The sequence below is a fragment of the Silurus aristotelis genome (genome assembly GCF_946808225.1).
Source record: "Silurus aristotelis genome assembly, chromosome: 19".
NCBI classification, from domain to species: Eukaryota; Metazoa; Chordata; class Actinopteri; order Siluriformes; family Siluridae; genus Silurus; species Silurus aristotelis.
This window is the reverse complement of record NC_139592.1, coordinates 5,713,955-5,740,787: the sequence shown is the minus strand read 5'-3', so window position 1 is coordinate 5,740,787 and position 26,833 is coordinate 5,713,955. Positions and strand designations below refer to the sequence as shown.

The following is a 26,833-nucleotide window of genomic DNA, read 5'->3' as shown; positions in this document are numbered from 1 at the left end:
GCTACATCAGACCCTTGACACTGAGACCATCTCTGGAAAACACAGTGCTCTTACAGCCATTAGTAGTGATAGTGCAGTGTATCACACTCCTGAAGTGTGTTGGAGTGCTAGTGCACCCCAAATCCTTTTCCATCATCATCCATCATCATCATCATCATCATCATCATCATCATCATCATCATCATCATCATCATCATCTTCGTCTTCATCTACTTAATAACCCTACAATTCCTCTTACAGGCAAGAAGCAGACAAATACCGAATGGACCACGGTAAAACCCCGTACATTTGTATATTTATTCAGATGTATTGTGGCTTTATGTACATATGAATGCAGAAATGTTTAAATTGTAAAGAATATTATTATGCCAGTGACAGCTTTAAAGATAACCAATGGAGCCTGCATGTTTTCTGCATAAACATGTTTTAAAAAGGGAAAATGTGATGTTTTGCTCATTTCATGTCAAACTAAGGGACTGATATCTTATGGTTTCTGTAGCACGTATTTAGATGGATGATGTGACACCGCCATCTGGTGGTAGTACATAACATTATTTGCTGTCGGTTAAATTGTCCTTGTGCGCCCTCTAGGGTCTAACTCAGAGAACTAACCAGTTATGCGCTTTTAATAAAAGTGATTGCTTAACATTAATTCCGTTATTCGTGAATGACACGCAATTAAATAAGTCTGAAGTTCTTAAAAGGACTAGTATTGTAATATGATTATGCGATATTGCAACATAACAAGTCTTTCATTTTTGTGCATCAAAGATTTCCTGTAGGACTTTAGCTTGTTGTACGCATGCGCAGTGTAAAATGGCAAAGAAGCAAGATTCTTCTTCTTTCAGCTTCCCCTTTTTTAAATATATGTTACAATATCTAATATTGTAATCAATTGTGCTGTACGAAAGAGCAAAAAAAAAAATTAAGCAGACTCATTTGAATAAGTTTTAATAGTCTTTATTGATTTATAGACATTTTTTTATCCTGTGGTAACTCCAGGTTGTTGTTTTTTATATCAATATGTTCCATAAAGTTTTGTTTCATTTAAATTACATCTATAGTATTTTACTCACATAGGCTATGCATTTATTGGTTGATCTCCTTATTGCAATAAACAAGAGTAGCCGGTATGGGTTGAATATTGCTACGCTTCACCATACATACTCTTTTATCCCTCTAACAAATTCAAAAATAACTTTACTGGCAAGACGAGGTTTGACCAAAAGCTTCTCAAGGTTTCCCTCACTGCTCCTGGAGAGGCTTAGGGTGGAATAAGGCTACGGCTAAAACACACTTCATCACTAACATTACACCCGCCCTGAAAGATTGGATGAATCTACCAAAAGGACTCCAAACATTTATGTACACTGACAATGCTCCTTCTGGGGATGACTACAGGATGAATGTATTCTTTATAGAGTTCACACATGGACTGAAGTGTGTTCGTGTCATGTTTATGGACTGTGCTGGGAAGTGAATTGGTGTTTCTCCTTGGAGTTTGCAGCCTGACAAATCATCGCTAAAGCTTCTTTGTGATTGGTGCGTACTGCGTACGGTCTGATACGAGTCGTTCAGTCAAGCTTAATTGATTTCTGTCTGATACACAAACAGCGCTAGAAGATACACACCGACAAGAACTATAGCACCCTTGCTAGTGCTTAACTAACTAATGAGAAAAATAAAATACATCTTCAAATAGAGGTCACTTTAATCAAAGCACAACGGTGCACGCTAACATGTGTTAGCATTTCTGTAATGGCATTATCATGATAATAATGATACTGTACTTCCTAGACCTGCAGAGCACACACACCAAATGCAATGATGAAATCTTGAAGCTTAGCTACATATACTAAGCAAATGGTATGGCTGACTATATATATATTATCTTCACTCCCAATGTCCTGTATTTTTGCCCCTAGGAGAGATTTATGAGGCCCTTTTTTATGTTAAGGGTGAGTAAGAGTCCATCACTGCCTTTCCTACTGGACTGAGAAGGCCAATATCACCGTTAACATGTTCTTATCAGTAGGCACACACAAATCAGTTTACAGAACCCTGTACATTTGGTTTATGTTCATCTAGAGCAAATCACATAATTTGTTTGTGTTATTGCATTGCAAATATCCAAACAGTAAGACATTTTAGCGCATCACTTGTCAATGGAAGGGCTTTTGGTATGTCCATCAGTACCTTATGAAAAATCCCTCCAGAGTTGTGATTGGTCTTGCTTTCTAAATGAATATTTGTTTTGCTGCATACAGTAGGCCACATCCCCAATGAATTTCACCCCATAGTCCTGCACTTACAAAAATATTTTTGGGTGTATTTTCTTCCCCCTCAGCAAAATCTTCACATCGCTAATTATGTCATCAACAAGACAGTGTTTTATGAAAATGGAAAAAATAATAATAATAACCACAACAACAAAATAACATTAAATCAACCATAGTAAAAGAATAGAAATGATATGCATTGCATGGCTTTAGATTCAAGACAGGAAGTTCAGAACAAAGAACGGGAGAACAGTCTCATCCCCTTGCAGTGTCACTGTGATCCTGTAGCTTCTTCCTGTTTAATTATTATTTATTCCTTTTTTTCATTTCCTCGCCCCCTCTTTCTCTTCTCTGCAAAATGTTGTCTTTTCCCTTACCCTTTTTAGGGACAGGATAGAGTTCAGGATAGATTTTTAGTTGGGGGGGGGGGGGGGGGTTTGCAGGAGGAAATGTTAGAGAAAGATCAGGGTTCATATTGCTGGCCTTTCTGCTGAGGTTGCATAAATTGAGAGAGAGAGAGAGAGAGAGAGAGAGAGAGAGAGAGAGAGAGAGAGAGGAAAGATTGATATTGTGTGAGTCCAAACCTTTGCTTTTATTGCAGGGGTGCCCAACCATTTTTAGGATGAGGATAGGAAAAATAACTTGCATATTCTGCTGAAAAAAAAGCATTTTGATTTAGTCAGTATGTCCCTCATTAATGTTCCTCACATGTTCCTCTAAACTCAGAACAGTACAGGAACGAGTCATGACCATACATTTTGGTGGGGCACAACACTATTACTAACAACAAAGCCTCAAACTAAATTAAGTCGATATGCTATTACATTTAAATTATGCTACAGAATACAATCTACTGGCTTTGATACAGCACGGGTGTTTTCTTAGACAAGTTTGCAAAGTTTTGGAAAATTTCCAACCCTTCTAATTAATCCACACGAAAGGCTTGAACTGAGTTCAAAATATTTGTGGAAACAGGACCCAATATCCTTTTGTATTCTACTTCAAAGCAAGGGAAACAAGGTGACTTTGAATATTTGGCAACCCTGTTAATTGGCCTGTCTGTTGGTCTTTGGAACTTTATCAGCACTTCTCCCAAGCTACAATTTCTACCACTAGCTGCAGTAATAACTCTGATTTAACATGTATATCATTGCTTACTTTAAAGAAGTATTTAATAATCCAATGGAATTTAAAATGTGTGGAGTTGTAAGTAATATATAGTTGCTCTCAAACCCACCTGCTCCTATAGATGAGCCACCACAGATTTAGTAATTCATTTACCATTATATTCTTTTGCTTTTCTATTGACTATGTTTATGTGAAACCTTAGAAATTAAATATTATGGTGGGCCTGCAGAATTAACTGTTACAAAGAGCGACAAGAGGAGATAATTCATAAAGTAAAAGTTTTTTAGATGAAATTCCATACAACAGTGACACCCAGTGGACAAACCAAGAATGTCACCTTTAAGATTTGAATAAGCCAATTTATTCAAGCCATAATTAGGCTCCATAGAAAATATTTAGTTTGGACACCCCTGTTATATTGTCCTTCTCTTGAAGAAACCCATCTTGTCATCGTGATCACTGCATCTACTAACAGCTCTACCATCTTCTATAACTCATTTTCTTTTTCATTATGTGATTCCACCCATATCAGCCAACTTGGAAGTTCTGGACTATGCTACAAGACACAAGAATAAATAAATGCCTACTGGTCTTCCTTTGGGAATTAAGGGTTTGATTTCTGCTAAACAGCAGATCATCAGCTCATGTTGTCCTCTCACCTCTCAACAGAGGTTAAACATTGCTGAATTATGACCTCCAAAAGTGTTTAGATGTTAGTCTTCATTCCGAATCCATATTCTGTAGTTAAACGAACTACTTTGTGCTGTGAGTATGTTTCCCCACACCAGCATGGATTCAGATAGCCTTCAAGTCACGCACACACAGACACCACATCCACTTCGATCGTATTCTCACTTTTTGTTGAATAGCGTAGTTCTTCCAAGGGAGTGCACATTAGTATATTATGCAAGAGCAACATCTCCGCACTGAAAAGATGCTACGAGTGTCTTAGTGGGCAGAACTTCATAGGTCATGGATTGATTTCTCAAAGCAGCTATCCAACTGACACAACGGGTTCCTGTTGGTGTTGCTGTTTTTCCCCAAGGACATGCTAAACATCACAGGGAGAATCTACTCATACTGTGGTACACAGTATATATGGGAAAAGATAGCAGTAGAAGTCTTTTTAGTATGTGTGCGTGTTTGGGTATGTTACATGTTACACAACTCTTCAGCAGTTTCTTACATCCAGTTCCTATGAGAGCACTCCTTTCTCACAGTGTGTGTGTGTGTGTGTGTGTGTGTGTATGTTTGTGATCAGAAGGGAAAGATAAATGGATAGCTGAAGTAATTTTGATATACTGTCTTTCTATTAATTGCTAATCAGTCACAAAAAAAAAAAAAAAAACAGGAGGATAGGGCAAAGGAGAAAAGGAATAAATCTCTTCTCAGATCTTTCCCATTTGGTGTCCTTCCTTTCCTTTTGTTCCAGCGTTTTTTCCCCCCTCTGTAATTGAGCAGTTGGTGGATGAGTTTTTGCTGTGCGGTTTGCTATTTATTTTTCTACTTGATTACTTCACAGTGTGCTTTTGGAGTTGCTGCTCCAGGCTGGCTGAAGTTGGGAGGGGATGTGTCAGTAGGGTGAGAACAGTATGGGCCCGTGTGAGGTGCGGATTGGCCCTGGGGCCGGTCTCAGGATGGCATGGCTAAGTGGCGGGGCCTGTAAGAGATGATGATGATGATGATGATGAGGGTGTGGTGTGGGAGCTGCGGCACGGAGAGCTAACGGATTGGATGAGGCGGCAGCTGCCATCGCTGCAGCAACAGCCAGAGGACTGGGCAGAAGGCCAGCACCCAACGCTTTGGTGAGATCCTAAGGAAAGTACAGAGAAGGACGATTACACAACACAGCCGAGCCTGACATGCACTTAGCAAGCTTTATCAATAAATCTGACCATATTCTTGCTTCCCCTTTTAATGTGCCAAAGCAGAGCTATGGCTTGTTAGAACGAGCAATACATTTCAGATGGTATTAAAGTTACAGTGGATTTATGTGGTGTATAAATAGATGCAAACAGGTTGCAACCTCACAACATACCACGTGGTAGGAAATGATAATCATAATAGTTAAGGTGACTTTTTAGATCAAAACAGCTCAGTTATGTCTGCTATAGATACGGTTCTACTTCCAGGTGTACTTTCCTAGTCTTCATTGAACACTCCTGTTCCAGCTAATTCAGTTCATCACTAGTTTTGAATAGAACAGCCAGACACACGAATGGCTTATCCTGAATTGCGCTTGGTGTTGAAACCTTAAAGTAATTCAATAAGAGCTTACCGTGAGGTCTGCACCCCTGTGCTTTTTGTGTCGGCTCAGAAGTGGGTTGGGCTTTCCTGCTACTCCATCCCGGTGCCTTCGACTTGATATGTGCTGCGGATTCGAACACATACAAATGTCAGTAGAAATGCATGGCAATCTAAATCATTCACCAGTAGCTGTGCAGGGGCCACAAAATTAAATAATAATACTACTACAAATACAAGTGCTGCTTTCTGCACATCTCACTCTGTTTTTCTCTCTCACCTGTTTGAGCTGCAGTTCTGAATTGACCCGCACGTTGCAGATCTCACAGTGGAAGGTGCGTTCCTGAGTGTTGGGGTCTGTAGGCCCACTCTCTCCACTGGGCTTGGGCCCCAGACGAGGATACGCCTTAATGGGGCCCAGTCCACTCCGGGCCTCTAGAATGGTTTTGTGTTTGGTGCCTGGAAGACACAGAGACAAGAGATAAGACAGGTGGTATGGAATAAATCACGCTATTAAAAGATAATGTACTAACGGAGTAAGACCTTGGGATACATGGTCATAAGTCAAACTAACACCATCTGTTTTATCACCCTCAACTCATCACTCTCTGGATTGTAAAGGAATGACAGGGATTTGGATTCATGTCTGTAGTTTAATTCAACACAGGTGTTAATTGTAATGCCTGGGTCTGTCCACTATGGGGCTCAATTCTCAAGGAACGCCAGTCGTGCTGCACTGTTATTTTGTTCAACTGGATTAACAGATGAGTAAGTCATGATTTTTTACAGTCAAACAATTCTAAAAGTAGCCTTGAAGTTAACCACAACATTGTTGTAAATGGGATTCTTTTGATTTCTGAAAACAGTTCAAGACAGTTGAAGTTAGTTTGCCAAGCACTAATTTCATCAACTTGCATTGTGATGTTTATTAAAGTGTAACACGTGTTTGTTTTTAAATATTTTAATGTCGTTTGAGGCTTCTAGAGATAAAAAAAAACAACAATATGTTTAACATGTAGAACAACAGTGTACAATAATCACATTTAGTAACATCCGATAAAGAGCTCACCGTCAGTAACCGCTATCATGAAGTCTCATATTGACCGAGAGTGTACCTTTAACCTTCTGAATCCTGAGCGATGTGTATAAAGAGTTAGATTACAGTAAGTAATCTAAAAGGGATAAGTATAGGGGGTTAAGGAGAACGACAGAAGATCAGAGTGCGCTAGTCAAAAGAATGTTTTGTTTGCATCTTGGTTTCACTTTGGACAGGCAATCAAATGTAGCTGTTTCTTTGCATGTGTAACAAACAGATGGGAAATAAACAAACAGAAGAGCTGAGTGTGGTCAGCAAACTAGGCACACCAGTGGAGCTGTTACTATGAGCAAACACTCTTGGACTCTTAAACATGTGCTTTTATTTTTGGGCCTCACTAGCTTTTTCAGATTTGCTTGAAGAAATAGTTGTGTAACGTCCAGATTGCTCAGCTATGACATATCACCATAATCAGTCTGCAATGTTTGTTTTAAAAGCTTGCTTGTGTGTGCACAGAAAGTCCAAACATTTTTAACTTATGCTACACTTTCCAAGAATTAGTATTTTAAAAGGCATCAAACAAGGTTAATGCAAAAAAGTCGAATCGAGTGATTAAAATAAAGAGGAGATTGTAATAGTTTTTTAAGAACCTGCTTATTTAATTATTTTGGCATGGTGTCTGCCCTGGTCAACTTATCCAAACAGCCTTCCCCATTTAGTGCACTTAAAACTGCTGGCTCATGCCAAATGAACAGATGAGGTCATGAATACTCAAACAGATGTACCCATGCACTTCAAAAGAACAGTTTGTAAAAGTCTTGATGAATGACTTGCAAGGAAGACATATATCAAGACTCTGTTTTCTGTCCTGGAAGAATGAAAACCCGGGCTGTCCAAAGAAATAAGTCACTGGCTGTCTTGAAACACTGCATCTGACTTTGTGTGTGCTTCCTGCAATACTCAATTCTCTCTAACCTGGTGGTATTCTTAGACCTTGACCTACTGAGCCATGTGTCTCAGGTAAGAGCACTCAGGTAAGTCGTAAATGTTAAATTTTGGAGACCTCTGCTGTACATGTGCCAAATTGCAATTACAATAAAAAAATTGTCAATTTTTCTCTCTTCCTCATAATGGGCCATGCAAAAGAATATACATTACATTTTTTTGTTGTTTTGTTAGAAAAAATCATCTGAGCTGAAGAACTGAATGGGGACAGAGCTAATTTCTGAAGCAAAAACAAAGTAAAGCCTATAACAAAGAATCAAGTGAGATCCACCGAATGGCCCTTTTCCATTGCAAATCACTTTTAGTGAGTATGAAATGACAGGATTATTTTAGAAGAGTTCTCTATGGTCTAGAAATCTTCTCAATGTTACAAATGGCACATTAAAGAAAATCCCATTTTCTATTATATAACTCGAATTCTAGAAATGTTGAGAAGTATTTTAATTTGAATAAAATAAAAAATAAAAGACTTGATAAATAACATAAGCCAATATTCTATTCACAATAGAACATAGAAAACATAAAGGTTTAAACTGAGAAATTTTACACTTTTATGCACAAAATGAGCTCATTTCAATTTTGATGCTTGCTACAGGTCTCAAAAAAGTTGGCACAGGGGGCAACAAAGGGCTGGAAAAGCCAGAAATTTAGAAAATATTCAGCTGAAAGAACATCTAGAAACTAATCAAGTTAGGTCAAGGTCTGTAACATGATTAGCTATAAAAGGGATCTCTTAGAAAGACAGAGCCTCTCAGAAGTAAAGATGGGAAGAGGCTCTCCAATCTGTGGACAAGTGCATAAAAAGATTGTGGAATACTTTAAAAACAAATTTAGAAAACAAAGTTCCTAAATGTCAAATTGCAAAGGCTTTGCAAATCTCATCATCTATGGTACATAATAAAAAGAGTCAAAAACTTGAGAAATCCCGGCACGTAAGGGAAAAGGCTAAAGACCTTTGTTGGATGCTCATGGTTTTTGGGCCCTCAGACAACACTGCATCACTCATCGTCATGATTGTGTCATTGACATTACTAAATGGGCCAAGGAATACTTCCAGAAACCACTGTTAGTAAACACAATCCGCTGTGCCATCTGCAGATGCTAACTAAAGCTCTATCATGCAAAAAGGAAGCCATATGTGAACATGGTCCAGAAGTGCCATCATGTCCTGTGGGCCAAGGCTCATTTAAAATTGACTATTTCAAAGTGGTAAAGTGTTCTATGGACAGATAAGTCCAAATTTGACATTTTTGTTGGAAATCACGGATGCTTTGTCTTCTGAGCTAAAGAGGAGGGGGACCTTCCAGCGTGTTATCAGCAGTCGGTTCTAAAGCCAGCATCTCTGATGGTATGATCAGTGCATACGGTATGGGCAGCTTGAATGTTTTGGAAGGCACTATGAATGCTGAAGGGTATATAATGGTTTTAGAGCAACATATGCTCCCCTCCAGATGACGTCTATTTTAGAGATAGCCTTGTGTATTTCAGCAGGACAGTTTGCCTTTGCATGCCTTTGTAGTAGAAGAGTCCGGGTGCTGAATTGGCCTGACTGCAGTCCAGATCTTTCAACTATAGATAACATTTGGCACATCATTAAAGTAAAAATACGCCAAAGACAACCACAACATTTTTAGCAGCTGGAAACCTATATCAGGCAAGAATGGGACCAAATTCCAACAGCAAAACTCCAGAAACTCATAACCTCAATGCCCAGACGTCTTCAAACTGTTTTAAAAAGAAGAGAAGATGCTACACCATGGTAAACATGCCCCCGTGCCAACTTTTTTGAGACCTGTAGCAAATTTAGAATTGAGCTCATTTGGTGCATAAAAGTGTAACATTTCTCAGTTTAAACATTTGTTAGGTTCTCTATGTTCTATTGTGAATCCAATATTGGCTTTTGTGATTTAAAAGTCTTTTAGTTTTCATTTTATTAAAACTGAAAAAAACGTTCCAACATTTCCGGAATTCAGGCTGTACATGCCTTAATACAAAACCTTGGTGGATACAAAACTTTATTCATCACACACACTAAAGAAGTTAACTTACAGCAAGTGCAGTTACTCCACACAGCAACTCACTAATACGATTTTGTTTCCCCTTCGGGACACTGTAATGGATCGTAGTTGCATGTAAATCACAAATAAGCAAGAGAAAGCTTTTCAAGAGAGACCTAGCAACTATCTGATTTTAACCCTCTAAACAGTCGTTTCAAAGTGGCTGTAATTTCTAGTGTAACTCTGTAGAACTGGGGCAAGTGTGTTGCCTTGAGAACACAAATCTATGGCTAAAATTTACTGCAAAGGAAAGTTCTCAGTATATATGTATAGTAGAACAAACTCACAAAATGTATGGTTTAGACAGACCAGCAAGTTGCATTTGAATCAGAAGAGGTGTCAAAAAAAGGATTTTTGTACATTAATTATTCATGGCATATGCTGCTGTGTAAATGTAGAAGCTTGTGTTTGGTTGAGTCAGATAAACCTGCAGGGCTTCAGCTCAGATTTGTGTATAAGCTCACCTTTGTTGTGAGCCTCAAGCTGAGAGAGAGAGTTGACAGCAACTTTGCACAGCGAGCAGTACAGCAGTTTCTTGGCTTTATCCTCCTCCGTCTCTCCATTGCCAGGACTAGCTGTGGTTGCCCCTGGTGCTCCAGCTGGCTCCGGGTTTGAGGACCCACAAACGGGCGAGGAGCTGTTTGCAGGTTGGGGAAGAGGAGTGGCAGGGCTTGGCATGAGGGCACCAGTAGTGGGGTCAGGGGAGTCTGGAGTAGAGGGAGCCGACACAGGTGCAGGCCCCTGCATTACCACAGGCCTGCTCAGCTGCAACACGGGCTGTGTCTCTTCTATAAACAAAAAAAACACCAATAATTAAACATACCGTTACAGGCACTGTTTGTTCTTTGTTGCATTTCTGAAATTAAAAACATAGTGGCGTGTAAAGTTTCAAGTCCACACCAAACCACAGGAATATTGTTTTAATCTCTGACTATAGTGAGGTTAAGGGGTGAATTCATTGCCAAGTAGTGCAAGTTTATGGAGCATAAAATAGTTGGTAAAAATGCTAGGCTAGGAACTTAAGTAAATAAAAGTTACATAAAACTGTAAAGTCTGAATAAAAGAGGTCCAGCAGAGTTAATATGGCTTCCTCATAATGTAGCTTTAGTCTATGATAAAAAAATGCATTAGTTCTCAAAACCAAGACATGTTAGTGAATTCTGATTTGTGAGGTTTTATTTTTTCCTAAAATACAAATCAAATTGTACACTTCAATGCTGCATTAACTATCAACACAACAGCCTCTTAAACATGCCAGAATTAAACAAAGATCAAACAAGTCAGTAAAAAAAAAAAAGACAAAGTAGTAAAGTGGTCTTTTAAAATGTGATCTTTAAATAACAAATAAAATTACAATACAGTGGAACCTCGGAGCTCGCGACGGTTAGGGACCAAGACCTTTTAAAACGCCCCTTCCAACTCAGTAAAAACCCAAAGAACACTATACGAAATCGATTTAAATGAGTAAATAACACTATTTCACTCCATAACACTTAATTATTAGACAATTTTAATGAGATAAACCTTGATTAGAAATGTTAAAACTAGCGTTTTGAGCAGCTCGCGGTTGCTTACGAGCCGATCTGAATGAGAGTTGCCGGTCGGAATGAAAGTCGCGAGCATGCGAGGTCGCGAGCGCTGAGGCCGTGAGCTCCGAGGTTCCACTGTATCATGTCACAGAGTGCCAAAAAGAACCCTTAGTATTCAATAGACATATAAAATACAATTTAATCATTTTTAAAAACCAAATATTCAGAGCTGATTGACTGATTGCAAAATGTAATTGGTAACAGTCATTGTCATTTAAAATATAATCGAGTAAAAAGTACCTTTATTAAATAATACATGTAGTTGAGTAGAAAGAAATTAAGTACAAATACTTCGTTACTGTACGTCATTAGATCAGTACTTATTTATTTTGGAACAACTTTTAACTTTTCTCTTATTAAATTCTTTACACAAATATCTGTACATTCTACTTCTTACATTTTCAAACCAGGCTCGTTACTTGAGTTTGAATCTATTTCCTGACATGATCAATATTTTTTCTTCTCATTGCTCACTGTTTTTATCCATCAACCTATTTCTTGTCTTTGCTTTTCAACCTACCACTTGTGTATCATTTATTGGCTATTACCCACCACAGACGCAGGCTAGCATACGAAGCTAACAACAAGCAATGCAGAAAGAAACATGAACTATGGGGCTATCGTGAATGAGACAGGAATGTAAAGGAGTCAGACATGTAAACATTCCTGATCACCTGATCATCATCATCTTTTCTCTGCTTGTATTCTATACGATGGATGTTCAGACTGGATACATTCATTCGATAACAAAATTATTTATTATTTTGTATTAATAAATGAATATGATGTGAGGTCCAGTTACCAGCATGACACTAAAACAGGTAGTAATAATGGCTACTAATAATGGCTTACTTAAGTAAATGTCAATGTCCAAAATTCTTTACTTTAACTTAAGTGAAAAAGTATAGTCAGATCTTTAACATTTACCAGAGTCTATTAAAACATGAGTATCTGTACTTCTACTTGAGTGAAGGATGTGTGTACTTTTGCCACCTCTGATACTCAATAAAACTAAAAAGTAGCCATAAAAATACTTAAGTACAGTAACACAGTACATTTACTTAAATACCACTGAATATAAGCTCAGAAACCAAAAGAGAAAACATATGGTTTCTTTAGGCTTTTTTGCATTTGACAGGGTTTTTTTTTTCTTTTTTTGTTTCTTGTTTAAAAAAAAGGCTGCAATTAGTTTGTGTATCAAAAAGGGAAAACAAGAAAAGACCAACCAAATAAGTTCCAGTATTTGTGGTGATATATATGTATAAACACATGTGCGTGCACACACACACACACACACACACACACACACACACACACACACACACACACACACACACACACACACACACACACAGCATTAGGAATTCACTCAGATTTGGATGGCGTATCACAGAGAAACACAATTAATGATAAATGTTTGATTCTAAGGATTTCCCCGAAAAGACAAACCAGCGAGGACTTTAGGGCACTAGGTGCAGTAAATGCTCGACACATGCCATACATTTTTATGGAGAAAAAAGTGGTTCAGTCTGTGATGACAACAGCAGAGACGAAAACAAATTTGTTGTGGAACAAAATCAATCCCAGATCAGGGTTCTAAAGTGAGAATATACAATTGAGCATTGTGTTGTGGAGAGGAAAATAAATATTTGTTTAAACCACTTGAGTTTCTTTTGCTGGTCACATGTTGGAATATTTGTAGTCATTTTGGACATTTTAAAGCTGTTTCTTATGAGCTAATCTGACCTAAATGCAGGCTCTGACTTGCACTGTTAGGCTGCACCTTACATAAGAGGTGAGTTTTTATGGACTGGAAACATTTAGACGGAATGCGGAAATCTCTCTGAACTTCTTTATTTGCGGCTTCATAATGGAAATATGGAGACTTCATGCTGTAGGCACTCTGCTCTTCCTCCAAGCATCCCTGACAGTTCTCAGATTCAATATATATGTGCATCTCTCAGTGTCACTTTTTATTTAGAAGAATAACAGAGCAGAATGTAAGTAAGTGCTCTGGTAGTAAATGCAGGTTGACCAATTTTCTTGCAAAAGGTGTTGGTGGATAAATGATTGTGTCTCCACAAGCACCACAGTGCATCATCAGCACACTGAAGAAGTGAATACATGGAACGGTTTGTGCTTTTTAATTAGCTCCATGCTACAGTAGGTGTGGCTTTCTCATTGTAGCCTCATACTCCCAGGGCTGCTTTCTCAGAATCATTCATCATCTTTAGTAAACTCTTACAACTGAGCATTGTGTAAAAAGGCCCTATAGTGTGAGTGGGTGGCGAGATACTGTAGCTCGCAAGTGGTCTGGGTTGAACTCTGAGGCCTGTTATTGCACAACCATCACCATTTATCAAGATCATCTACACCTTTTGCATGCTCACTGCACCAAGTGCATGTCTTCTTTCTACCTTTAGTGCACTTTGCATTAAGCTAATGATTTGTACCTCTACAGTGTTTATATTTCAGACTAAAATGAGACCAGGCATCATCGACCTTTACCCAAACTGAATCTTTAATATTTCAAAACTGGATTCCAAAAATTCAGTAATAGCAAAATGCATTTTAAATAATTGCGCACACAAATAAAAACTGTCACCTGAAATGTCACCTAGAAGAATACTCCCATGTATCTACTGTGTCTGTGTCAGGTGAAATGCATTGCCAGCACAGGCATGACTGAGCCTCACAGGTGGATCAGGTGTTGGAGAGGTCAGATAGGATCTAGGGCCAGTCGCCTGCCATCCCACTCCCCCCTCTACCCATCATCAATCATGCAAAAACCACTAAGCCCATACGAGCTCTGCTACTGATTAATTATAGAGAGCCCTACGTTTACTCACACACTCTTTTTTTTTTAACTTTGACTGGCTCTGTCTCCAAACAGTGAATCAAAAAATATACACCTTACATAAAAGTGTTTACTGCCATTTCTATAGAAATGAAGGTTTTTTAGATGTATGCTTAAATCCTGGCTTACAATACAACACATTTGACAATTTAAAAGAGATTAGAGTCGTGGTTATGTTTAGAATGTAAATGGAAGGACTGCAGCTTCCATTTTTACATTCCACTTCAAAACAATTATAAAGTTCAGTCTTTGCTGCAAGCCAGATGTGTCCATCCAAACTATTGTCTGGAAGTCTAAAAGCTGTTGAGTGGTTTTGAAGCTGGTTTTAGTGCAGCCCTTCATTAGAAAGGGAGGGACCGAAGAAAAGAAAACCAACGGGAGTAAAAGGAGGGTCTGGAGATCCATCTCCTCATGTTTACATCATGGCCTTTTCCCCAGAGTCTCGGGCTTATACGACATCCAGGAAATGAGCGCTATTTCTTGTGGAGAATTAATCAATTGGCTCTGCTGACAGCAGGCCGAAACTGAACACCCGTGCTGGGTAAAAGGTGATGCCACAGATCTTTGTATTGTTTTTCCTTCTTCGACTCCTCCAAGAGGCAGCTTCAGTGATGCATGCAAGCAGAGCTTTAATAAATAATGGCAGTTCGAGCACCATTTTGCAAAGACAATTTTCATGAAAGAGTGGGAGTTTTACGTGTTCCCTCCAACATGAGCCCCTGCATGCCCCCACTAAAGCTACACACGTACACATCCACTGAAAACAGGAAAGCCCCAGAAACAGGCACACAACCAGAAAGAAAAACCTCCCTAATATTTGAGGCACAACAAAATACATTTTCCGAATTGTTGTGGCACATCAGACACACCGCAATCCATTTGTAGTCATGGCAAATCCAAATGTAAACCAAAATTAAGTTTTGCTAAATTACAAACACACAATATAAATGAAGTAGAAGAAACCTCAGGAAACTTTTCAGACTGATCTTATAATCTGATATGGCATTTGCACACACCCCATTATTCTTTTCTACCCTGAGATACAGTACTTCATGCAGCCAGATGGGAATGCAGCTGTTGATTCCTTTGGGGTTGTCAGCTCCATGGTCACTCTGTTGTGCAACTGAAGGATACACTGCTGAGAGGCTGATGGGAGATATGAGCTAGCAGTCAATGTACTGGAATTCTCTAAATGTGTGTGTGTGTGTGTGTGTGTGTGTGTGTGTGTGTGTGTGTGTGTGTGTGTGTGTGTGTGTGTGTGTGTGTGTGTGTGTGCGCGCGTGCGCTTGTGATAGGGCGAAGGGTCACAGGATGGAGGTTTGGATGGAAAAAGGCATACTTTCACATGTATCTGGTTACACATTTAGATCATAGCTGGCTTGTTTTGGCTCTCTACTGCTGCAAATTATCCTTATCCTGGACCTTAGAAATGTGCAGGCAAATCCCTGGGTAAAACATGGGCTATACTGTCCCTTCTTTTGTGTCTCTTTTTTTTTGGAACCCTCCCCTATCAGAACTTGGCTAAAGAAAACATTATGAAGTGCAGTATTCCTATTGTATTCACATTTTAAAACTCCAATCCCTAAGTATTTAAATAAAAATATGAATGTCTGTCTGTGTCTCTGAAAAATCCATCTTTGTGCGTTTCCCACTTTCCCAACGGCTGGATCCAACCTTCAGCCAGTGATGATGAGTCAATGGAAAGAGAAGGTTGGAGAGGGAGTGGTAGTGTCACCCTCTTTTATCCCTCTCTACATCTTTTTATCCTCTCGTCTCAACCTGCTGTCTGAATCGTCTGCCCATGTTTAATCGCTTTTGATTAAGACAAAGATCAGCGATCATGTTTCTGATCTGCTATGCCGCTGGCCTCTCCTGCAAAGCTAATCCCCTCGGACTTGCGAAAGAGCCGTTCCTTTATGTTTTGTTTAGTTTTTTCATCCACGATCTCCCAGTTTCACACCACCACCATCTATAGCCTTGTGAATCCAGTTTATTCAGTATGAAGGCAAATTGCCTTCTAATACCTCGGCTCCACTGTCTACTGTGCTGAAAGCTCATCAGCTGCTTCCGATTAATAAATAGGTAAAACAACTGTCATGCATCGAAGCAACATGTAAAGTCACACCATTCATGTGAGATTTGAAAGTCTTTGAATGGGGAACAATATTTGAGGCTTCGGTCATAGGCTTCAGAACAACAAATGACAATTCCCTCAATGATATTAGCAGCAGGACTTTGGCCCTGTAACTATTTTTTTTTTTGTTTTGCTTTAAAAAAAAAAAAAAAAAAAAAAAAAAACAGATCAAAGAACACACACAGAGCTAGGGTATACAATGGAAAGTTTGTACTGTTTTTTCCATTTCATTCTTCCATTTCATTCATTCACTGAACAAACAGGGTTTGTGTGAGTCACATGAATTATTATTAGTTGTAATGTGTATTGGCAGTGGTGATGAAAAGAGTGTTAATTAAACACAGGCATGGAAAAAGGCCCATAAGTTCAAATATTTTTCATCCTGACCACCTAGAGCAGTCGTGATGATGTGATGGATTCAGTACAAGGTAAGCCACACAAGTCTTGTAGTGAAATATCTTTGGAGACTTGCTGGGAATATGAGCAGCACCCAGATATGACTTAATGCACCAATGTATAATATATAGTCTGTTCGTGAATGCAGCGATACCTCAAAGCAGACAGCTATTTATGTTGACTTTATATTCTTTTAAAGCTGTGATATAAAATGGAGCAATGCAAAACCACTATAATCTGTGCTTCCATCCTCTTACTGTATATCTTGTGAGAGATTCACACTGTAAGCTTCTCTCACTTCCATGGCTGCACATGATATAAAATGTCAGGTCAGAGCTCTCCAAACTTTGAAACTTTGGAACTTGCGAAAAAAATGCGAAACAAACGTCTTCACATTCATCTTAAAGACTCTGACCAATGCATAGTTCATAATATTCATAGTTCACATATATTAATTATTTACTAATTGTTGTAATATAATATTTTGTATAGTTTGTATATTTAGAATGAATTAATAAAAATATTCCAGGTATTCCACAGTTAACACCTTCAGTGTGGTGTTAATTCTTTCAAAAGTTATGGGTTTAAAGCTTTCTAATGTTATACACTCTACCACTAATAAATTGCATTTCCCTGAATCTAAGTTATACTTTAAATCCAAATAACATTTTGTAATAGTTTTGATTAATGTATTTTGGAAGTACTTCGATGCACTGATATTCCATTCTGTTCTCACGCCCAGTGTTCCTGGGATTAGCTCCAGATCCACCAGATCCTGACCAGAATAACTATGTTACTTAAGATTACTTGATGAATGCAATGTGAATATTGGGCAGTGCTAGCTTTGCTATATGGAGAGTGTAGACTGTAACCATTACCTGTTTTGCTGGAGTCACTGTCTGTATTGGCTGTCGGGGCTCCTGGGGGTGACGGGGAGGACGTGGGTCCAGGAGGAGGCTTTTCACTTTCTAGTGGGCGAGTCTTAGAGGTCTCAATGCCTTTGACTCTCCTGGCATGGCGGTTCCCCTTATAGTGGGCCTCGGCCTGACTCTAAAATGAAAAAAAAGTTTTAGTACTGTTGGCCCAGTGTTGTGCACAAAAACCCAGAGCCTTAGATTTGTTTTAATTTCTTTCAAGTTTGTATTTTTTCTTTTCCTGTAATTGCCTTATACTAGTGGTTATAATATACAAAAATACACTTGCAATACAATACAAAAATAAACTTAGAATGCTCATTATCAAAACAAACCCTTCATTATACAATGTACAAACATAACAGTGATCATCATGATGTCATGCCAGATAAACACTGTAAACCAACTTGGACACACTGAGCATAATAACCACTTTATAAGTTAAGGCCTGTCTATATTATGGTTGCCTCCATCCATAAGGAACCAGAGAACCATACTGTACTAGCAAACCATCTGCACAACCCATTGAGGTCTGATAAAAGCATTAAAGGCAGAAATGCCTATATCTGATACAAACATCTTGTTTATTTAAGTATAGACTTAATTTTCAAAGAATAGAATATTGACCTATTTTTAATTGACTGTACATGCAAATATATAAAAAATTTAATATTAATAAATCCACATATTTAAAAATCCACTTTAAACAGAGTGAACATAAATGTAGTTTGTGGTACAACGGAATCTTATTCTGTTTTCATTAAATAAATATATGTTAATATCGGATCAGCCTATGATGAAACAGACATAATGTAAAATACTAGAACGCCTACACATTTTTTTCAGCCACCATATCATTCTCCTTTATCATCACTCTCTCACTATTAAAAAAAAAACACAGTGATCTATAAGAGGCACTAATAGCAATCTTTAAACTATGGTACTAGCTACCAGCGACCCAATAATTAGGGATGAAAATTAATTTCCGCTCTGGAATGATAAACAAGCAAAGGAGAAATACAAGACCTTTCTGTAACATGTATTATTCTAAAGGGAAGCAGTGGTAGACAGTAACAAAGTAAATGTAATTCGTTACTGTACTTAAGTAGCTTTTTTACATATCGGTACTTTACTGAAGCATTTTCATTTAGGGAGACTTTTAATTTAACTTCACTACATTTCAAATTGTTCCTTTTTTATTTATGTATATAACTATTTAACTGGTCAAATAAGCAGCCAGTCAGCAATCAGAGTAGAGATTGGTAAATCTTTAAATTAATGATGGAACAAACTACCATAACAATACTTGAGTGATTTTTTGTTTTTAAGTCGTTGAAAAGAAAGTTTTGGGCTCATAATAATTTTAATAGATATCAATCAGTGTTTGACTTATTAATATCATTCTATTAATAGATTTGTGTTCTAAGTGTAACATTTTCACATAAACTGAATTCATTAATCAAAAGTCTTGTTACAAAAATTATAAAAGGAACATTTTGAATACTTAATAGGATTTTGTACTTTTACTCAAGTGAAAGTTTAAATGGCGCACTGTTACTTTTGTCATATTTTACCTGTATGTCTACGTTCAATCATGGATTGTGTACTTCGTCCCCCACTAAAGCTTACATATTTGTTTGTTATATACCGTATTTTCCGGACTATAAGCCGCTACTTTTTCCCACTCTTTGAACACCGCGGCTTAAACAATAAAGTGGCTAATTTATGGATTTTTCCTGGGTTTTTCCCGGTTTCATAAGCTTTATGCCAAAAAACTGATCCCCATAAAAAAACGCACTTCACCTGTGTTCTGAGCTGCACGGCATCGGGAAAAAAGCTTCACCTATGGTGATTTTTGAACGCACGGCGATGCCAAAAAGAAAATTGTTGTGAAAGGAAGGAGGAAGACAGTGAACAATGACTTTCTTGGTAGGCTACTGTTTAGACACAAGCCATGTAACAGACACTGTCTTTCATTAAAGCCTGTGTAAAGTTCATTAGTTTCAGTGTAGACACCTGCGGCATATAGACAGGTGCGGCTTATTTATGTTCAAAATAAAAATCTTTGAAAAATTCAGTGTGTGCGGCTTATATTTGGGTGCACTTAATAGTCCGGAAATTACGGTGTCTATATATATATATATATATATATATATATATATATATATATATATATATATATACACACACACACACACACACACACACACAATTTAAAACCAACATACATGGATCTAATTTGCATATAATTAAATATGAATATACATTAAAAAAAAAAAAAAGACAGTAACATACGAGGAAGGCCAAGGAGGAGGTTTATGGATGTGGTGAGGAAAGACATGCAGGTAGTTGGTTTGAAAGAGGCAGATGTAGAGGACAGGGGGGTATGAAGACGGCTGATCTGCTGTGGCGACCCCTAATGGGAGAAGCCGAAAGAAGAAGAAGAAGAAGAAGAAGAAGAAGAAGAAGAAGAAGAAGAAGAAGAAGAAGAAGAACATACAGAGACCCAAGGAAGTCCGTTGCTATGAGGCCACATGCCACAAAGATTAATGCTAGGTCAACCTGTTAATAAGTTATGGTTTATTGTTTGTCTTGGAGAACACATTTGTCAGACAAGACAATAGATTTTTAGTTTAGTTTAGTTTTTAGACTTTTTTTGCTCCTTCGTATTCAGAAGCAGTACAATCTCTGATATGTGGAATGGTACACACCAGTCATCCATCATACTGCTGACTTGACCTCTGCTGGGGATACAGGTTAGGTATTTACAGAAATACACATTTAGAAACTGCCACCAGTGGTCAACATCCTCATTATGGAGGAAAGAACTGGTCAGAGTGACCCACACATATGTGTTTCCTAATAGTAGCTTAAAGCATAAAACACAGCCTAGCACTAAAAGCAGCCTATCAGGACTGCACTAGTCATTATTAGTCTGAAAATTGTCCTGCTGTCACTCCCCTACACCAACTGAGAGCTGAAGACAGCTGTCACTGGCACTGAAATACACACAGAGAAAAAACATCTTGGCACTTCAGCGCAGTAAACATGAACACAAAGAAAACATTGTAGAACTGAGATTTGGAAAATGGCAACAGAGGACAACCTAACATGATCCCATTTCTGTGACAACACTGCACACACATATAGTGGAGCGAAATCCTGCCAGGTCTCCCTACCCATGATGGCAGGCTGTGGGCCATAATTGGTGATGACAGAGGCGTATATAGCTGGAAGTCTGTAATCAAAGCCCTTTAAAGCACTTAAGGGGTTGTCTGTCAAAAAACGTGAGATCAGAGTTGAGGTCACAGAGGCGGAGGAGGTAGGTCACTGCTCAGAGAGCTCAGATGTCTGAGATCAAGGAGGACTTACAGAAAGGTCTATGCTTCCAAATAGCAAGAGCAGATGCTCACATGAACAGAACCATCTACTAGGAAGCCACAAATATTATACTTTCGTCTATCTATCTATCTATCTATCTATCTATCTATCTATCTATCTATCTATCTATCTATCTATCTATCTATCTATCTATCTATCTATCTATCTATCTATCTATCTATCGCTAATATTTCAAATTGACTGCTGAAAAGTCTATTGAGTTGATATTTACAATATTTAAATGAGTTTTTTGCATTTGCTGTCTGTTTCTAATAGTTCTAAGTGTTCTCTCGAAAGAACTGAAACAACCTGAAAGGTATTTTAGACATTTTAGACAAGTATAAAAAAAATTAAAGGCAAAAAGAACTGGTCAGAATACAACCAATATGAGTTCAGATGAGAATAACCAGACTGGTTCAAGCTGACAGAAAAAAAATGGCAAACTCACAAAACATAATAAAAACATATACCTTACGGGCATTTTGAAATATTAAGGCTTAATTGATCAACTCATTCTTAAGAATCGTAATACTATTTTGTCCTACTTGCATATGCACTCCTTGCTTCAAAAAATGCAAGAATATAAAACACACAAAACACACTACAGGTGCCAAGCTAATGTATTTGTTTATAGACACTGCTCTGTATTTTGCACGTTTAAGAAGACTTTTAGGAAAAAGAAAATACCTTTAAGAAAAGATGATATGCAATATGACAACTGCTCATGGACTAGAATGAAAACAATCTACTCATTTCTTTCAAAGGACAAATAAGAACTAACTCCCACAGCAAACAACACAATAACCGATTAATGTTTCTCACAAAAACCAAGAGTAGGCAGAATGACAGATGCAATTACAAAAAAAGAAGAGAGAACAGCCCCCCCCCCAAAAAAAAAAAAAACAAACAAAAAAAAAAAAAAAAAACATGGCAATGAGTGTGGCAACAGTTGGAGCAGCAGTCACATGCATTTTTTTCCAGTTGGGATTTAAAGCCCTGCTTGTTTTAGAGAGGTGAGTTTAAGCTCCAGCAGTGATAAAGAGAGCCCAAGCCTAGTGACTGACAGGAGGGCGACTGCAGGAATAGGAAACAGCACGCATTCAACCCTATCTTCAGGCAACAGCAGCACAAAGCAATGACATCACTCCTGCAGCGCGGCAAGGTTATACGTCCCCCTCACGTGACACACGCAGGAATGCACGGACACTGCAAACGGCTGCCTACAACAGCACAGCAACGCAGCAAAACAAAGCTCCCAGCTTCTGGTTTGATGAATGCAGCATGTGATAAATGCTGGCAGCCAATCTGCAGCTGCTCTGTTATCACAAAACGCAGATTAGATATATACAGATCCATAATGAAGCGTGAAATGATGGTGGCATGGGGAAGGATTTTAAAGGGAATCAGCGTGATGCTGCCTTCAAGAAAAACTGCTGCATTCACTCACGCAGGGATTGTAATGTGATCTTTTCTAAAAGTGGTTATGCGAATGGCAGCATATATTAAAGCTGGTAAATGTGTCATGCTGAATGACTGGTTCAGTTGAGAGAGTTTCTATTAAATCATGAAAGTTTTTAGCTGAAACCCTATCCCATTGTCCTTTTCATTCCGTCTCTGTCTACTGCCTTGTTTCAAAACCAGACTTTGTTTTATATACGTCACTATATACATTTGATGTACACAGTATATACAAATGCATTAGAAATAGTAGCATCTGTGTGTGTGTATGTGTGTGTGTGTGTGTGTGTGGGTGTGTGTGTGTGTGTGTGTGTGTGTGTGTGTGTGTGTGTGTGTGTGTGTGTCCAGGGGTGATGCATGAAGCAAAAATTATATTTCAGTAAAATGTATTGAATAAATTATTACGCAATTATTGATTCTATTTCTACAGATATTTTTCAATGAGTGAAGCAGGAATATAAAAGTTAAGAAATTTGTTCATATTATTTAACAAAATGAATTTTATGAACTATTTCATTTTTTATTAAACTATTAAAATATAAGGCATACTATTTAATATTTTAAATACTTTTACAACATATACAACATTATAACAATACAAATTACCATTAGATTTCAGTGGGTGTAATGAGATTGATAATGGTTTGTTTTTCAACCAATGTAATAAAATGAACAAATTAGACCCCCTGGCTATGCTTCTTCCCACTGAGAACCATGGCTTAAAGAAAGTAAAATGAGGCAATAAATAATTAGCAACATGTTCACCTGATAACTACAACAGAAAACTGATGAATATGTCTATAAATAGGTTTAATAGTTTTGCAGTGGGGGTCGAGACTCGTAACTGTGGGGGGCACTGAGTACACAGACGCTTTTATAAAGCAGGACAGCTGCTGGTGTCAGAGATGTCCACTAAAAAGTTATGTTTTATTGGAATATGTCAACCGTTCCATGCATCCATACAATATGTAAGCATTATTGGGCTAGTTTGACTAGAAGGTTCTGAGCAGGACTATAAACACAGAACTTCTTCGTATAATGCGGATCAATAAAGAATTCACACCTAACTATAACAACAAGTCTGGAGCAACAAAGCAAAATACATCCACAATGAGTCTAAATAATTATTATATGCCAAACGGGACCTATATTTAGCCTCACAAAATCCTAAAATAAATGTCACCCCTATATAATTATATGTTGCTATGTCTTTATCTTAATGCCAGCTGTAGAGGCTCAGTGTGCCTGGCTTGTAAATCATTTGTTACTGCTTTGACCCAACAGCTTAACGGGCCTCCGCAGGCAGGCCACAGTTCTCGGGCTTGGCCTCGTACCTCTATGTATGTGGCTTAGGCTCAAAGCAAGATGTGCATCTGCTGAGTGGAAGCTTGAGATTACAGCCTTTTCCTCAAGAACAACATATTCTTCCCATGATTACAGTGTTACTCAATAAAAATAGCACTGTATAGCGGGACACTCCCAGACCTTGCTTTAAATCTAACCTAATACTCTCTGAAATGCTTATCACAGTTTTCATTTAAAGGCACTGGTGAAATATTCCAGGATCTGGTTTCTATTAACACAGATAATCATTGCAGAGCTATTTAGTGCATAAGCAAAAAGACAGAAATAAGAGGGAGAAAATCTCAACACAGGCCCTTGGCCCAATTCATGACTGGGCAATTTATTTATTTTTTTGGTGGAAAACCACAAAAAAATCTATTTCTTTTTTATTTTAGCTAAACATAAGATTTAATACTGTATTTTTACACTTAACCCACTACACTTCCGTGCTGTCAATAACTTGAGCACGCTTCCGAATCCTGCTGCACTAAACACATCCGAAGTGCTGACATTCATCTGTTTTTACTACATGGATTAATTAGCATGGACAGATGGCAGACAAAGACAAAGTTTTTTGAAACACTGATGAAACCAAGCATAAAAAAGTAAAAATCTTCCACATAGCTGTCATATAACAACTAGCACAATACAACAAAGTCACCATATGGTTAAATAAAAAAAAAAAACAATGACAGACACTAACCAGACACAAATTCTACTTATATAAGGATCAACAAAAGATCACCAAAAGTCATAGCTAAAATATTTTCTTAAAGATTCCAAAGTGTAACACATTATAGAAAACACATTTCTATTCATGTGCCTTAGTCTATATGAATGCATTTGATATCTAGCTAACTAGTTCTACATATATCATTACTTTATGTTAGCTTTCTATTTTAAAAGGAGGTGTGCAATGGACCATATGATCAGATATCTCATGCTGAGCCTCACACACACAACATCTAATTCAGGTTTTAACAGTCTGGAGCACTAGCTTCCATTTAGATTAATCCAATGTTCTTGTAGCTTCTACAATGTTTTCTATGAGCAACAGAATGTCTGCTAAGATATTGCACCTCTGAGTTGAATCGAATCTGGCAGACATTACAGGAGATGATGGGTCGTTTGGTCTTAACTAGTGGGACACCGAAGGTGTGGTTGATCACCGCCTTCTGAACAGGATCCATCTGTGAGAGAGAGACAGAGAGAAGGCGAGAGAAGTAAAACAGCTGTTGTAGACAGAAACCATACACAGGAGGCATTATTAATCATGCTGATGGACTAAATCACCCTTGGGTTAGAGAGCACTAGGGAGAGTGGGGCTAAGGCACAGTAAAGGGTCAGGACACAATGAGTAGTACTCTGCACATATTAAATACAATTTACACTTTTACAGCACTTTAACGTCTTCGCTAATTAATCAACACACACCAAATAATTTCCTGATATAATTAAATCGATTCCCTGCCAGGCCATTGAACTAATTAGCAAAGTAGAATTTACACCAAAACCCAATGTGTTGATATCTTAGGCCTGAATTCTTCCACAGAATGGAAAGCAAACACAACATTATTATTAATGGAATGAGCATTCGAAAATCTCCTGGAACCAGTTTTTAGAGTGTTTGAAAAGCATCACAGTGAGCTTATCTGTCAGATGCTCTTATAATAAATTATACTATAGGAGCTAATCATCTTCCTGAAAACCGTCTGGCTTGGAAAAGACAGGTCTGCTTTCGATTTTTAGTTAAACCTTCACAAACTTTATTTTTTATAATATTGTTTCTATGTTATCTGCTAATTCCCATTCACAATGCTAGCTCTCAACATATATTTGCCAAGAGGCAAGAGTAAAGACAAACATGCTAGCCTTTACCCTTGCATCATGGTAGCTGTTATATAATGTCGAGCGCTGGCTTTTTAAGCTCGTGGTGCATCACAGGGCAGCGTAACACAGTCAAAGGAAAGTGCTATCTGTCCTTTTCTGAATATATGTATTTACAGATGCCCATAATTTGTGCTACGGTGATTGACATGTAAGATTCATTATGCCATCCTCTCTGTTAATATGCAGTATGCGGTATGCAATCTAGTATACAACTTTCTTTCTTGTCTCATAATCATGAATGGTTTTGGAGTCAAACTTGTTGTGATGGGCATGATGATTTTTTTCCCCTTTATTGTACATATTCCAAATGAAACACAAGTGTCCTTGAGGTATGATTTCTATAAAAACACACAGCATTTATGAGACACTCTTTTTCAGGGTGACTTGAAAAAATACTTTCAAGTCCCTGACATACATGTTTTTACATAGGAGATAATGCAGCAAAAAACTGTACCATTTATACTGTTGTAATGCTGCACTGTTTTATATTCAGTAAGAACATGCTTGTTCTACCCTAGGCATCTTTAGCATTTCAAAACACATTTCGATGGCAGTCATGCCTTTCATTTGAGCCTCTAGGATCAATCACATCTGACAGGCCCATCTATGACAGCCTCCCTTAGCTGGATTAAAGGGGGAAAGGGCTGCAGTGAATATCCACCAACTCAAACAAAAACAGTTTGAAACTCAGCACGAGTATGGTATCCAGGCAACCGTTGATAAAAAGTAAACACTCAGTGGAGGTAAAACATAGAGCAAGACGTTGTGCAGGCTTCACACAAACACTGTGTGAAGAGTAACAGACCAGCGTCTTCAGACTGCTCTTATCTCAGACTGCTCTTCCAAAATGCTTTAATCCAAAGCATAAACCAGTGTAGCAGATAAATGCTGGATTTACTCACTATGGCTGCACTGTCATGACTCTCTAAGGAATTAACTGCAGATGGCAGTCAGTTTGTTAATCCGAACACCTCAAGCCAGATGTAACAGTCAGCGCCAATCAGCTCAGGAAACAGACCACAATCTTTGGATCAGTGTACAATATGTCACCAATGATATCCTGATATCATGTTCTGTGTCATATTATCCTTACTAGCTGTACATTTGTATCGTTACAAATA

General features: G+C 38.0%; 1 protein-coding gene across 5 annotated transcripts in view; it reads right to left on the bottom strand.

Annotated features, from left to right (window-relative positions):
* Nucleotides 1-944: 944 nt before the first annotated feature.
* znf385a (zinc finger protein 385A) overlaps nucleotides 945-26,833 on the bottom strand; it is a 78,526-nt gene continuing 52,637 nt past the window's right edge. For all 5 annotated transcript variants that reach the window (XM_083521127.1, XM_083521128.1, XM_083521130.1 and 2 more), the window contains 6 exons: nucleotides 24,902-25,012; nucleotides 17,604-17,775; nucleotides 10,214-10,537; nucleotides 5,932-6,110; nucleotides 5,686-5,778; nucleotides 945-5,220 (listed from right to left, as the gene is read on the bottom strand). In XM_083521127.1, coding sequence (XP_083377253.1) covers nucleotides 4,981-5,220; nucleotides 5,686-5,778; nucleotides 5,932-6,110; nucleotides 10,214-10,537; nucleotides 17,604-17,775; nucleotides 24,902-25,012 — 1,119 coding nt within the window. In that variant the 3' untranslated portion in view covers nucleotides 945-4,980. The remainder of the gene's footprint in view (nucleotides 5,221-5,685; nucleotides 5,779-5,931; nucleotides 6,111-10,213; nucleotides 10,538-17,603; nucleotides 17,776-24,901; nucleotides 25,013-26,833) is intronic.